Below are 14,286 nucleotides of genomic sequence, written 5' to 3'. Positions count from 1 at the left end.
CCCAGTTCTTACTTTAAAATGTATGATGGCAAATCTATATTTAAACAATGGACTTGTCATTCCCCCACGCAATGAATATTGCATTTGGTTGTTGTTTTGTTGACCTTGGAACTGCAACTTATGTTTACAACATTTTTTGTTGATAACAGCATTGTGGAGATGATGTACATCACATAATATACATGTCCCCAGTGTCACAGAGATGGACCAAAGAGACTATATACTAACAGAAAACAGGAATGAAACACAGTGTTTCAGAATTTTTTTGGCACAGAACTCAACAAATCTGGGTATTTTACCTTCTTGGAAGCTAGCTGATCCAAAACGAGCCCATCTTTTTGCCAACCAGATGGGGCCTGATCCACATGACCTCCTCGCCACTACAGAGGCCTGGAAAGAAGACAAGACTGCACAAACACACAACAAGCAAAACCCAAACACCGTTCACACAGAACGGTGTGAGGAAACAAATGCAAGGAGGGAGGGTGAAACAAGGACATATGCAAGGTGATGAAAATGCACAAAACCCCAAACATTCAAGAGAGAGGGAGGGTGAGTACAGAGAGGAAGCACATAAAACAAGGCAGAACAACAGTTTCTCCCCTACAGTATCTCTTTTTGCTTTTGGTTTCAGTGAGATTCCAACATTTTGGTTTTGTGTTTCCAGCCCCTCGGGCCTGTACCGTGGAGCAGGATAAGAGATTTTACCTTGGAATTTCAGACTGGGGCCTATCCCAAATGTCATTGGATGAGAGGCAGGGCTGCTAAATTATAAAAATGATAAATGGGTAAGACTAACAGAGAAGCAACAACATTTTTGAATGAATACCATTTCTGCTTTTTCAAGTATACAGTAGCTCCCTTTCTTTTTAACAACTTTTCAGGCTTGAAGTTTGTCAGTTTGTTGATTTGTCTTTGATCAACCTTCACTGAAACAGCAAGCGCAGCCTCCCTAATGCTGTTAAAGAGGTTTTATCATTTTCCTATATTGTAAATCTCACATCTCAGAGGGGCCCACAAGCTCTTAGTGAGATTTAACAAATGATTTAAGAGAATAGAATCATTTCTCTACCATCTCTGAGGTATTTACTGACAAGCCAAGCAGAGGAATGGTTGGTTGCATGTGATAGAGAATTGTGCCGCATAGCTTTCTTGCTCTTATTACACCCAAAGAAAATGGGTGTCCAAGAAACGCATACTTTAATTCTACGTTGTTCAGTGACTCTTCATTTGTCATTTGTCAGGTTTCAGCTGTGTCTCAAAGACTTTGACATCTTTCTCTCCTGGACACTTCAGGTTGGCAATAGTTCTGTCATATGGTGACAATGGACGATAATTGGTCGCCAGTGAGCTTGTATTTTTTGTGCAAGATTTTAACCATTTAAATCAATTGTTCGATTAAAAAAAACAGCTATTTCTTGAGTGTTGCACTGATCTGAAAGGTTCATTGTCTGATTTATGAAAACACCTTATCACGATTCCTTAGGTCACATCATCCCTCATAACACAACATGTGAATATGAACAAATACAATAAGCATTCAAGCTGATGTGGTTTGGGCTTGCAAAAATCTGCAAGAAATAATTATGAAACCAGAATACTCACTTGCATATTAATTATGTGCACAGTGCATGTTTCATAGAATTGGGTTAAATATTAGAGAACTTGAACAGTGACTTACACGCTCAGGAGTATTGATTTGTCAAATTTCAGCCTCTCTGACTATTGTGTGTGTGTGTGTATATATATATATATATACACACAATGACTGTATATGCTTTATTGTTATATATATTTCACATTATTACCTGCCAGTGCACTGCATAAATGATTGAATCTTTAATAACATTTTGCCTTCCCCCCACTTAGATACACCGTGTACTGTATGATCATTGTTAGAATAAGTAGCATTGCATGTCTGTGCTGTCACACAGAGGAAGTAGCTGTGTACTGAAGTGTTAGTTAACATTAAACTCAAGTGACAATTAATTCCTCTGCACCTCAGTGACTGCAGTGATAGCACTTATGTGTTATTCATCCCTCTCTCTTCATCCCTTCATGTCTGTTTTCCCCGAAGACGCTGTGGCATCATAATTTCTCATTTGATTCAGATTTGCCTCACAGAGGAGAGCTAAGCTCACTGATAAGATCTCCTTGAGAACCAGACAAGTTGTCAGTAATGAAGGGAATCTCTTTGATCCATCGACAAATGGGTTATTTAGACAGTGTCTGGCTTTTGACGCCCGATGATACTGTCATGGGTCTCCCTCTGTCAGTCTCTCGCTCTATCTATCAATTTCTCTTAGCTGAGCGCTTCATGTCCGTTCTCTTCAAACGGTCAAGACAATAAAAAGCAGAGGAAGAGAAAGATAAAGACCAAGAAAGAACTGAAAGAACAGCTTTTTTATTATTATTGACACGCTTTAAAATGAATTCTGATGCAGTCTGTTTTCTTTCAGAGACATTTTGTGTGTGAGAGTGAATGTGTATGTGTTGTGTGCTTCTGTGTGAGGTACAAGATAGTGGAGAGACAGGCTTTGCATTTTTTCATTTTTAATTTCAAGAAATTAAAAAGTACTTGTGTATTTATGAGAAGGTCTTTGTGTTTATCACATGCTGGACTTTTTTCCCCAACTGCCACCACACACACACACACACACACAGACATCCACAGCTCACCCTTTCTGAAGTGGAAATAGCCGAATGACAGTGAGAGGTGCCTGCTATTGAAATTACATCCTGTCTGTCACAATATTCTGTGATTAAAGAGGGGGACTGATAACAAGTAACAAGAAGCTTGCAGATTTATTTTCTCAACATCCATTACAGGATGCATTGATGCACATACACATGAGATCAACTGCATTCATTATTAATCATGACCCAGACATCATGGCAGCAACACTTTGTCATCACTCTGCTTGTTGTGGAATCTGAACTTTCCAAGCAACCTTTGTGCAAGAAGTAAAATAATATTCCAGCCTGAGCCTTTTGGGATTAATCCTTTTCATAGACAAAATATTTGAGCACTGGAGAAAACGAAATAAGCATCCTTACTTAACAGTCCTAAATGTGTGCATTTGGATGTTGTTTAAGGGAGAGCTAATTGCCTGAAATGACTGTGGAAACATGCAGTTGAATCCCCCACACCCCCTCCATGCCAAGCAGGACTACATGCAAAAGACAGGGAAATCTGAGGGGCGGGGAAAACCCAAATGGAATTCTGGAGAGCTATCACTTCCGAACTGGTGAGGATTTACACGCCACTGCCAAGGCCGTCGGATTTAAGCAATTTCATTCTTCATGCATGGTTTCTGTCCTCACAGAGACCTGAAGTGAAGAGAAGGAGTAATCAGAGAACACAGTGGAGGGGAGAGATGAGTAGAAAGGGAATGGGTGGAATTGAGGAAAAGGTGAGGGGAGGAGAAAAAAGGGTGATTGAATGACAGATGGAGGCACAGTCAGACCTCTAATAACTGTTTGTATTTTACAGTGCAAGAGGTGAAGTATAGGTGTTGCTGTGTTTTGGTGTAATGACAGCACATTAAGGGTTCAACAAGGCTGCGAGCTGGATATTTGCTAGATTGTTGGTGTTTAACTGCTGGATTTACTTTGAAGGAATAGCTGTATATTGGCATAGCTGTCAGCGGTGATTCAGATATGTGCAAAGCATTTTGACTTTCTCTTCTTTTCCACAGTTCTTTTTGTGGCTTAAAGACAAAGTGTGTGTAACTGATTGCATTTGTTTGATTGGATCTTGAATCCACTACTTTAACAAAGAATGATAGTGCTAATGCTGAAGTCGAGGATTGGAAGGAAGAAAAACTAACTCTCTCAGTAATAGTTACAGGCTTTTACTCCAGCAGTTAGAAGGTTCAAGATGACACCTGCCTAATACTGTATGCCCTTCCCTCATCCTCGTTAGTTCCTTCAGCTATTTCCTCAGCAGGGAAGAATTCTTGGTGTGTCAAAAGTGTGGTTAAATTGCTTCCTTGAGTGGTGAAAGATGGAGATAACTTTGGACAGTCTTACTCCTCTGGTGCACTCAGCTCATTGATTAGAAGAAAAAGCTTGGCCATTCCTCTGTGTATTTGTGCGAGTGGGTCTATAAAGTAAGTGCCTGCGTATTAGAGTAAGTGTATGATTGAATCATTTTGATCCGGCAGCTATTTTCAGGGGTTGTCATGTAAGTTAATGGACAGAAATGGGATGCTTGGAGGTTTGGACTTTGGGTTCGGCATTCAGTTGAATAACTCGTCCAAATGAGTCCCAATTACATAGCACTTCTGTCCAAATCACAAGGCATCATGGTGCACTTAATACACCTTTTAGTTGCCTATCTGATGAGGAAAGAGGGACCAATAGACAGGCCTGTTCTTTAAAAGAACATTCTGCTTCCCAGGTATCATAGTTATTCAATTATGTTCTTCTCATATGCATGTCTTGATTTGAAACGTATTATTCTTGGTTCATTGCCTGCTCCTTAATTACACAAGTTGCAAGCTCATATGGTCACTTTCTTACGCTGTCATTTTTGTTCACAACATGTCTGTAGTCTCGGTGTGGCTCCTTTACGTCTTATACTCACTACGTTACCTGTCAGAGAGAACAGTAAATCGTCTTTGATTTCATTTCAACCACCCAGCAGTATTAAATACAGATTTTTCTTTTAAAGCCGACCAGTTCTGTCATACAGGATGCACAGCGCTCCCTGCTGTTGCGCTAATGGAATCCTTGTGTATGTAGAAGCCAAAAACTGTGATAAGTCTGTGTGCATATTTATATAACTTGTTGCAGGGACAGAGGTATGTACACACGCTCAAATTATGGGGAGTCCCAGTGTGTTGCCATGCAGTAAATCATTACATTGTTGGGAGAAGAGTTGGTGTAAGATTGGGTAAGGATTGTGGTTGGAGTGAGGCAAAGTCTCTGATGTCCTCTAAAGTTTTGGAAATCCAACTATGTGTGTATATTCGTATGCCTGTGTATGTTTCCTCTGAATAATATCCAGTATCAGGTTTCAGAGAACAAAGTTATGAAACTCCCTGGAGGAATATCACAAAGTTCCACTTGAATAATAAACACACCGTAGTTTATGGAACTGAAAAAGATATTGGTAAGTTGTAAGAAATTGGTAAGAAATATTCTTTTACTTTAGCTTTGTGGGCACAAGAGCAGAGATAAAAAACAAAATAGAGTTGCTTGGCCCACTGAAATGCATTAAGAAACTTTATCACCCCTGTGATTGAGTTTTCCTCTTTGTTTTTTTTATGCAGATTCGTTCAGACCAGGACCAAGACATCTCAATTCGATACAGCATCACAGGGGTGGGAGCAGATCAACCACCCAACGAGGTGTTTAATATTGACCCTGTGCTTGGAAAGATGTTTGTCACGAAACCTCTGGATCGCGAGCATCGCTCCTCTTATCATGTGAGTACTAATATGGTGGTACGATCAATGAAATTTCCAACTTGCACCCTTACACTGATAGGAACTGCAGCAAAACATAAAAAGTAGAGAATCGTAAGTTAGGGTAAATAATCATTACACTCATAGTACATCACATTATCATAGTGTTTCAACAGCACATGATGGAAAAGTGTGAACACATAAACTCATGGATACACACCAATTAGCTCTAAAATTTAAAGCAATGACAGATTAAGTTATCTCATTACAACGCAATGTTATGGTGAAAGGCCTTTTGTTTTGTTAAGAGGATGTTATTTTAACACGCACTGCCCACTAGACCATTGTTCCAGTACACTGCTGCAGGACTCCTTGACCGTGGCTGCCTCAAACCAACACAAATACTGCTCAAGAACATCTCAAGGAACAAAACAAATCCCACAATCATTTTTCAAACTCGAAACTTGATCCAGCATTTACTATGTGCACCGAAAAAAGCTTGAATCACAACATGACAGGACAGTCCCAGTGGTTCAGTGTACATGACTCAATGTAAGGTTTCTTGGGCACTAGTGGGCTTTATTTGAAGGCTGTTAGACAGGAAGTGGGTAGAGTGGGGGGGTGACATGCGGCAAAGAGCCACAGGTCAGGTTTTGAACCTGGGCCATCTGCACTGAGGAGCCTTAGCCTCTGTAAGTGTGGCGCCTGCTTAACTAATTGAGCACCAGATTTATTGAATCACATGTGAGAGGATTACTCCATTCGAATGAAAACATGAAATAAAATTTGTCAGGAGTAAGACTCATGTGCTGGTGTTTTTTTCTTTGTCACTCATGACTTCCAGGAAACAGGATTTGTTAAAAGTCTTAGGTCTTTCACAACTCTCGTTTTCTCATTCAACGGATGTAGGGAACTCAAACTCTTGGTTAGTCACCATGGTAACTGAGTCTGTGAAGCCAACTTGCTCATTCACAGTTTCTCCAGATCTACCTCCTCCAAGACCTGAACCATTTGTGAGATGATGAGAATCATCCATTTTTACCTTTGATCAGAACAGAATGTTTTGGGCCTTAATTAGACATTAATGACTAAGTCCTCAAATGTCAGCTTTATTTTCTTATGTATTTGAAGACTCTGGCTTGAGTGATTTTAAGCAGGATGTTAAAGACTGTCAAAGTAACATTCTGTTGGGGGTAAAATTAGCTTGAACTTGCAAATGGTATTTATTTTGAGAGAATACTTGTAGGTGCAATATTAAGCTGGGATTATACTTCACCTGCTTGAACTATATTGTGAATTTCTCTGCCATGCCTCTTAAGTTAATATTGACTACTGACAAGTGTTGTTAAAAAGCATTAAAGCATTTGCTAACGTGAATATATATCAGAGCTCAATTTAAAATGTTTTTTCATTATCTTCATGCACAATCTCCAGTGTTCGAGAGCCTTTTATGTCATGATAAGGTTGCCAAAGAACTATCAAAGACTTTATTAACCCATACCAAGATTTCAGATATTAGTAAACCACATTAAAAAAAGAGGTGTCAATGCCCTGATTTTTCCACCTGTACACAGAGCCAGACTACCCGTTGCTTTGATTTAAAAAATCATTTAAAGCCAAATCCTGGCCTGGATTTATCTTTTCTTATTTGTTTCTTTAGCCGTCTTGGATGAAGTTTAAATGTACCATAACTTTCTCAGTAATTATGACTAACTTTGCAAATCGCATAACTTCTTCAGCTGAAGTAGTATGTTAATAATAATTTGGGTTTACCCTGGCTTTATTTACCTTGCAGTCATCCATCTCACAATCGCAGCTTTTCTCTCTCTTTGTATGTGACTCCGTTGTCTTTTTATGGGCACTTTGGTCAGAGTTACGGTCCTGTTAAACTGGCAAGTCTAACCTTTGAGTGGGAGTTGAACAGATTTACACCCAAGAGAAACTGCAATCGATGAGGAGATTTGTTCAGAAAAGTGGGTTCTGCTAAAGGCTGTTTAAGTTTGCTGTTGTGGAAAAGTGTGAGTGTGGAAGACAAAGTGAAGGAAACCGGATAAGACAAGGGAGAGATGTATGTACAAACAGAGGGAGAAAGGCAATGCAGTTCAGTTTAAGGCTTTCATACTAGATGTTGTCAGAGCAGCGCAAATGCAGTCAGATAGTTTTGAATGAGTCACAACTGTTCTTCAAAAATCTTAAATAACGTCAATGTTTTTCTCCATCGAGCATCGTTGTCCGGGAAACTACAGCACACACAAAAAGTTTGACTTTCTGGTCTTTCTTTTGTTTACCTCATATTTTATGCAAGGACAGAATAAAGTTATGCTCTAGTTCTTTTTATTACAAAATAATGAGCACACTGAAATCCAAAACCAGCATTGCAATGAGATGCATTCTTATGAGTAAAATGAAAAAAAAAAACCTTGAAGCTTTTGAGTATGCCGTTATCTCTAACAAAATGCTGACTAGTGCCAAATGCAGAGTGCTCCCTGGTATAGTCTGTTTTCTCCCCCCTGCCTTTCAAGATAATAACTTTAATGTGGACTCAGTATTACATTTTACCTTCTTTAAACATGGCGCTAATCTCTGACTCCTGCTGTTATTGAATTAGAGTGTGGGTTTGTGCGGTATGGATGGACGAGAGTGGGGTAAGATAAGGGGTCTGGCTCCCAGCCTGCTATAGCACAGCGATATGCGATGACAGCACATGGTTATTGAGTGCAGGACGCATCGGACAATGCAGTGGAAAAAGTAAAGTCAAATTAACCTCAGGGAGACCTGGAGACGCCATTTTGTGGGAGGTGCAAAGAAGAAGCTGGTGAAGAGAGGAGGTTGGGCAGCTGTGGAGAAAATCTTCACCTTACTGAGGAGAATTCTACTTATTCTATTTCCCGCCACCATAAGCCTGTAAGGTTTTACATTTATCTGGCTCTCATGCTACAGCACTGGCCAGGAAGCATTTTCCCAGTACAATTGCATTTTCATTTTTTCCCCCAGTTGCCTCCAGGTTCTCTCCTTTTTCCTTTTCCTTCCTTTTGATGCATGTCTGTAATACAAATTTGATGGAAGGTCCTTGGCCATTTGTTAGGATCAGGTTGTTCATAGTATTCCTTTTTTTTCTTCTTCTTTTTTACTTTGTATGATCCAGACTAAACCTCCCCAGTGCTTCAAGCTGACAGAAATATCGCTGAATAAGTCATGTTTGGGGATATAAACATCAACGAAAGTGAATCAAAACAGTTTTAAAGAGAACCAAGGATGTTATTTGAAATGCCACTTCAGTCTGTTAGTTTGACCTTTATGTAAGGAGAGAGAAAAGAAACCTCTTACATGTGCATTTTCCTGATAATTCTTTTTTTTTCTCTGGTTTGATTTTGTTTTATTTAGTTGGTTTTTCCTCTCCTTGCAGACTCCATGAGCTGAAAAGCAGGAAGGTTGCATTTTACAGAGTGGATTCTGGTAATAACTCCATGTCCAAACTTTGTGAGAAATCCTGGTTGTGGTAATTTCATTGATCTGAGCACAGCTGTGCTGAATTTGAGATGGGCTGACTGTGTTTGTGGAGTCAGAGAGAAGTTAAGAGATTTTAGAAAACCAGACAGAACGTTGGCCAGAGATCTTTCTGAAACAGATACCTTGCTTTAACAACTGTGCCAACCTCCTTGTTCCTTGTTTGGTTCCTGCAGATGAAAAAAAAAATTAAAAAAGGAAAAGGAAAGATCACATTGCATAGCCATTTTATCTACAGAAAGAGCATCCTGAATTACCTTCTTAATAACTCTGACCTTGTTGAGGCTTAGGAAATCTTTTTAAAGTTTTTAAACAACTTGAGCTTTAGGGGATGCTGAGGAAAAACTCCTACTTTCAGTTGGTTGGTATTTTATTTATATTGTTTCTTCCGTTATTTTGTCATTGGAGAATACTGGGGTTCTTCAGCTGGACTGAAAAAGAATACTATATTATATAGCTAACATCCACAACATTAAAGCCTTTGACAGAGGAAATCTTATTTTACACCAAGTATTTGCGGACATTATCACAATATCCCAGTCTACATGGGCCAGAGCTGTCTCAGAACCACACAATGTTAAGCTGATGGTTTAAAAGTTGCACAAACAACTATGTTCCATCTATATTTAAAGGAAACTCTATGTGAATACTAAAATGCATGTTTTCCCCTGCAGACGTTGCACTGTAACAAGATTAGCAGTGGTACTCCGTTTAAATTGTCAGTGGTTTTAATATTGCGGCAGATCATTTAAGTATATACATTTAAGCACATGCAAAGACTTTGAAATGAGCCTGAAGTCAGTATTTGTCATGGAAAACCATCATTTAGTTGCAGATTACATAGCTAAACCCAGTACAAGAACTCACTGGAGTCTTATAATTTCTTAAATCTATTAATTAGTTTCTGCTTCCATAATAAGAATTATGGGCTGCTATCTGAACTAATTTTCCTCTTTCTCTGTTTCTCAGCTGCGAGCCCATGCTGTGGACATGAATGGGAACCAGGTTGAGAATCCCATTGATCTGTACATCTTCGTCATCGACATGAATGACAACAGACCCGAGTTCAAAAACCAGGTCTACAATGGGTCTGTGGATGAAGGCTCTAAACCAGGTAATCACCCCTGTGGACAGGTGGGAAAAGAATTCAACAAGGGAACTATAAAACAGGGGCAACACAAGATATATTAAGATGTATTAGTTTGAAAAAAATGAAAGACATTTGGAGATGGGTGTACATAAATTGGTTCGGTGGGGAGAATGTTGTAGTTAAAGCACAAGTGAATCTTGAGTAGAACAGAAAATCTTCCATTTCCCTTGATGTAGCAGACAGGCAGAGAATCGGGTCCCTGCAGTGGCTTTATATTTAGCCTGGTGCAACAATGGCTGTAAACCAAAAAGGGCGTTCGTGCTGCAGGAGAGTTTGAGGATTAAATGTACCACAATGTAGCACTACTGGGTAATTTTATTTCTAACCTCAGGCCAAAGATGAGCTCGCTTTGTGCAACCTTCTGTGAGTGTTATACTGATTGAGCCAGTGTTTAGAGCACCAGCGGTGTTCTCAAGAGGTGTCCAGGTGCTCACATCGTTTTGTGTAGAATATGCTTTCTTTCTCTATTTTCTTTTTTCCCTCTTGTGCAGCAGTTTTCGCTCCCTCAGCTCTGCCCCACCCCACACAGAAGCCTCTGTGGCATGCATGACATTCAGCTGCACAATAATCATAGAAGAGAGGCTTTTAGAATTTAGAGCTCCAGTGGTTTCAATGGAAGGCCAATTACAGACTTGAATTAGTTTGCAAATTAAAGAGTCATTATGGGGACGTAATCCTGTCAGGCACAGTTTAGGATGCCCATACAAAGGCAGCTTAATGAAATTATTCCGGTGATGTGTGACACATTGTGATTCTTCATCTATTTTTTTTTGTATCCTTCTATCTCTAGAAAAAAAGTGTTGGGTGGAGAACCGATAGTCACACCACTTGGAATAAAACCAAACACAGAGTCTGTTCTTTATTGCTCTCTTTTCCCCTCCCTCCTTCTGTTCATAAGAGCTTTTTTTCCCCCTCGTCCTCACTGAGAGGGCTTTAGAGTGCTCCCTCTTGCCGAGTCATTGACAAATGTTGCTTTGAAATGTAATGAAGTTTGAAATGGGAGCTGCGGTTACAATTATCCTCGGACAGGGGCTGTCACTGCCATGATATCACTATCTGTGGCAATTAGAATCAGCTACTAGAGAGGAAGAAAGAGATGGAGAGATTGGGTGGCAGGCAGTGATCCCACAGAGTTTTATGAGTGTGTGGAGGCTGGAAAGCGAACAAATGGAGCATTCATGGAATGATAGCGCTTATTCTCCTCAACAGATGTGTGTTTGCATCGGAAGGGGCTCGTTCACTTGAAAGATTGAAGCAGTTTTCAAACAAAAAGTAGAAAATCAACATGCATGGATTCAAACTGCAAATATATGTGACATTTAACAATTAATCACTTAGGTGTTTGCTGTTTGTTACGCTGACAAATTGACAAGAAGATGTGTTAACAGTAGTACCCACTGGCAACATTCAAAATTAGTTGAGGCAAATCGTACACTTCAACTCTATAAATATATTTCTATACATGTAATTGGTCACCTGACCTTTAGTAGGGTTTGAAACACCACTTCCCCATTTTAGATAATTTGTGCCTGTTCTTGCACGTTAGTTCCAAGATGATTGACAGCTTTAAATTTGAAAAATCAGATCCATCCTTTCAGAGCCACATTTACATTACCTTTAATGATGGTAATACCTTGTTAGGTTATTCATGACATTAAAGCAACCAGAGATCAGTGGTTGGAAAAGAATTTTCAGGAACATAGGTAGGGTTATATAAGGAATTAACTCTGCACAGGAACATGCTCATAGTGAATGCCTCTGTGAATCTGAGAAATAAAAGATTATTTTCTAAATTGTTTCACAATGTTTTTTTTCTAAAGCACAACTGAAAGTTTCACACATGAGCACAATCCTGTGGGAAGGTGCCACTTTGCGAGATTGCGTGCAAGTGCTACTGAAACTCATTTCCTCCATCTCATGATGGCTTCACCGCTCTGTATGTTGACTGTGTCTCAGTATTGCCCATTAAAGTAGCAAAGAGAGGAATTATTTCCATATGTCAACAGACAAGTTTGCATTGTCATTACAAGACGATAATTGACAGTGGAAACTTAAATAACTACAGTGTGAAGTGAACTTTTTATTATCTCCAAAGCGTCTCTAAAACTGAATGTACTGGATGATCAAATCACAGCTTAATTGCTTTATTCGATTTAGGCCCTGATTTACTAAACTGGGTCAATAAGTGTGTAGTGCTATGTTTTATCTGGAGGTCTGTATTTTTGCTTTTACCAGTGGTAACTAATAGCACAGTTTGCACTGACATATGTTGCCATGAGCTTACTAAACTGTTCTACATTTATTATTGAATGCTCTCCTCCCTGAATAACACCAATATGATTTTAATACCCAAAAAAGGGTATGCACCAGGAAAAAAGCAGCAGTAAATCTAAAAATATACCTTTTCACTATGGCATGGAACCCTGAAGACAACTTCTCTCGTCCGTATTATTAATGACATTATTACCAGAATCACTGAATACATTTTGTATACAGGATAGTAGATTAGGCAGAGCAATGCAATGTGCCAGTTAAACCTTTGTCAGGAAATGTATTTGAGGCTGGTGTAATTTATTCTCTGGAAGCCAACAAAAAAACAATAAATCTTGATTTGTATTACACTTTTTTTAAGCAGTTTACTTGTTGTCATTAGTTGTTGTTGCAGGATAAATGCCCATTTAGTTTCGATATCTGTGTGTGTCATTTACCTCTTTTCTTATTTGAAATGTTGGTGTGACAAGATGAAACACCAAATGTACACGCTTTCAAAACTCTGTTATATAATATCAAGAGGTAGCTAATATTAGCTTCTATAAGCTACTGCTCACACCAGTCACTGTAAAGTAGTAGCAGCCAGAAGAACCAAAGATGAGTAAAGCTGTACTTCATTGCTTTTGATAGAAATTGGAGATGACTTCCCCGTTAGATGATGCTTAACTTCCTGCGGTCACAAAAGCTGTCAAATATTCTTTTCATCATCAGGAACGTATGTGATGCATCTGTCAGCATTTGATGCCGACGACAACACCACAGCTAACGGAATGGTGCGCTATCGAATCCTGTCCCAGACACCGCACAGCCCAATCCCAAACATGTTCACCATCAACAGCGAGACCGGGGATATTGTGACGGTGGCACCAGGACTTGATCGAGAGGTTGGTCTTTACATGCTTTACACTCCACGAAATAACATGTGACAGTAAGAGGCAAAATTTGTAAAGCCCTTCAATGTGCTCAATATCTGAATGAACTGTAGCTGAATGAAAGCTACACCTTTTCTTTTTCTTTATTGGAGAGCCGTTCCTGACAGCGTTGTTTACTCCAGTGTCACTGTGGGATGCAACTGTCAATGTGCTGGAGCCACACACACAAACATCAAGTTGTCCCTTCTTTTTCCATTTTTTACAATAAATTGTCTGCGGTCACCTTGCTTATGGTGCTTTAAAAGTTTTGACAAGATCCAAAAGTGTTTATTCTCACAACATGGATGTGCCAGTGACAACTCTGCAAAGAAATCTGTGAGACAGATCATCCTCCCAAACCGTCACTAGTGACAGACCTATTAACAACACATCATGCTGCAGTGGGCTGCTCATGTTTGCTGTGTATGCACATGCATGTGTGTGTGTGTGTGTGTGCCTGTGTGTGGTAGAGATAGAGTGGAAATATCTGCGATAGAATGTCCTTGACACCTGTCAGACAAACACAAAAACCTATATAATCACATCCACGCTCGATAAAACACAAGCAATGGGGGGAAAAGAGGAAGCAGAGGGGAGCAAGAGAACTAAAACAGAGCAGGGTAGATGGGGTATTACCATAAATGAAGTAGAAAGTGAGTGTGATATGGCTTGAAAATAGGGTGATGGAGACAGAGAAGCGGGATGAGACATGATGGTACCAGAGGGAAAGAGCGGTATGAGCAGAACATGGACTAAAAATTCCTCAGTTGAACCTCTGCTGCTCATTTTTACTGTTTTATTCGCACAGTGCAAATCCGGGCAGTCACCCCAAAAAGTAGAATTAAACTGACATAATTATTTCCCTTGCTCATATCATTTTATGACATACGTCTTTTAAATTTACAGACCACATGCTCTCTATCCTATTTTGATGTCCTATTTTGTCACAACCTAACTCCTCTCCTTCCTTACCTACCTAAGCAGGTTGAGGAAAAAGCCACAGGCTACCTTTACCTCAGCAGAGGAGCAAGTTGGC

At 39.6% G+C, this 14,286-nt stretch overlaps 1 protein-coding gene across 1 annotated transcript in view; it reads left to right on the top strand.

Moving 5' to 3' along the window:
- LOC140272016 (cadherin-4-like) overlaps positions 1–14,286 on the top strand; it is a 238,752-nt gene that overhangs the window by 193,100 nt on the left and 31,366 nt on the right. Inside the window, exons 6-8 of the mRNA XM_072367321.1 lie at positions 5,277–5,432; positions 9,888–10,032; positions 13,051–13,223. Of these exons, the coding sequence (XP_072223422.1) occupies positions 5,277–5,432; positions 9,888–10,032; positions 13,051–13,223 (474 nt within the window). The remainder of the gene's footprint in view (positions 1–5,276; positions 5,433–9,887; positions 10,033–13,050; positions 13,224–14,286) is intronic.

The sequence above is a fragment of the Leuresthes tenuis genome, unplaced genomic scaffold, assembly GCF_036924035.1.
Source record: "Leuresthes tenuis unplaced genomic scaffold, fLeuTen1.0.hap1 SCAF_16, whole genome shotgun sequence".
Taxonomy (NCBI): Eukaryota; Metazoa; Chordata; class Actinopteri; order Atheriniformes; family Atherinopsidae; genus Leuresthes; species Leuresthes tenuis.
This window is presented reverse-complemented; position numbering and strand designations above follow the sequence as displayed.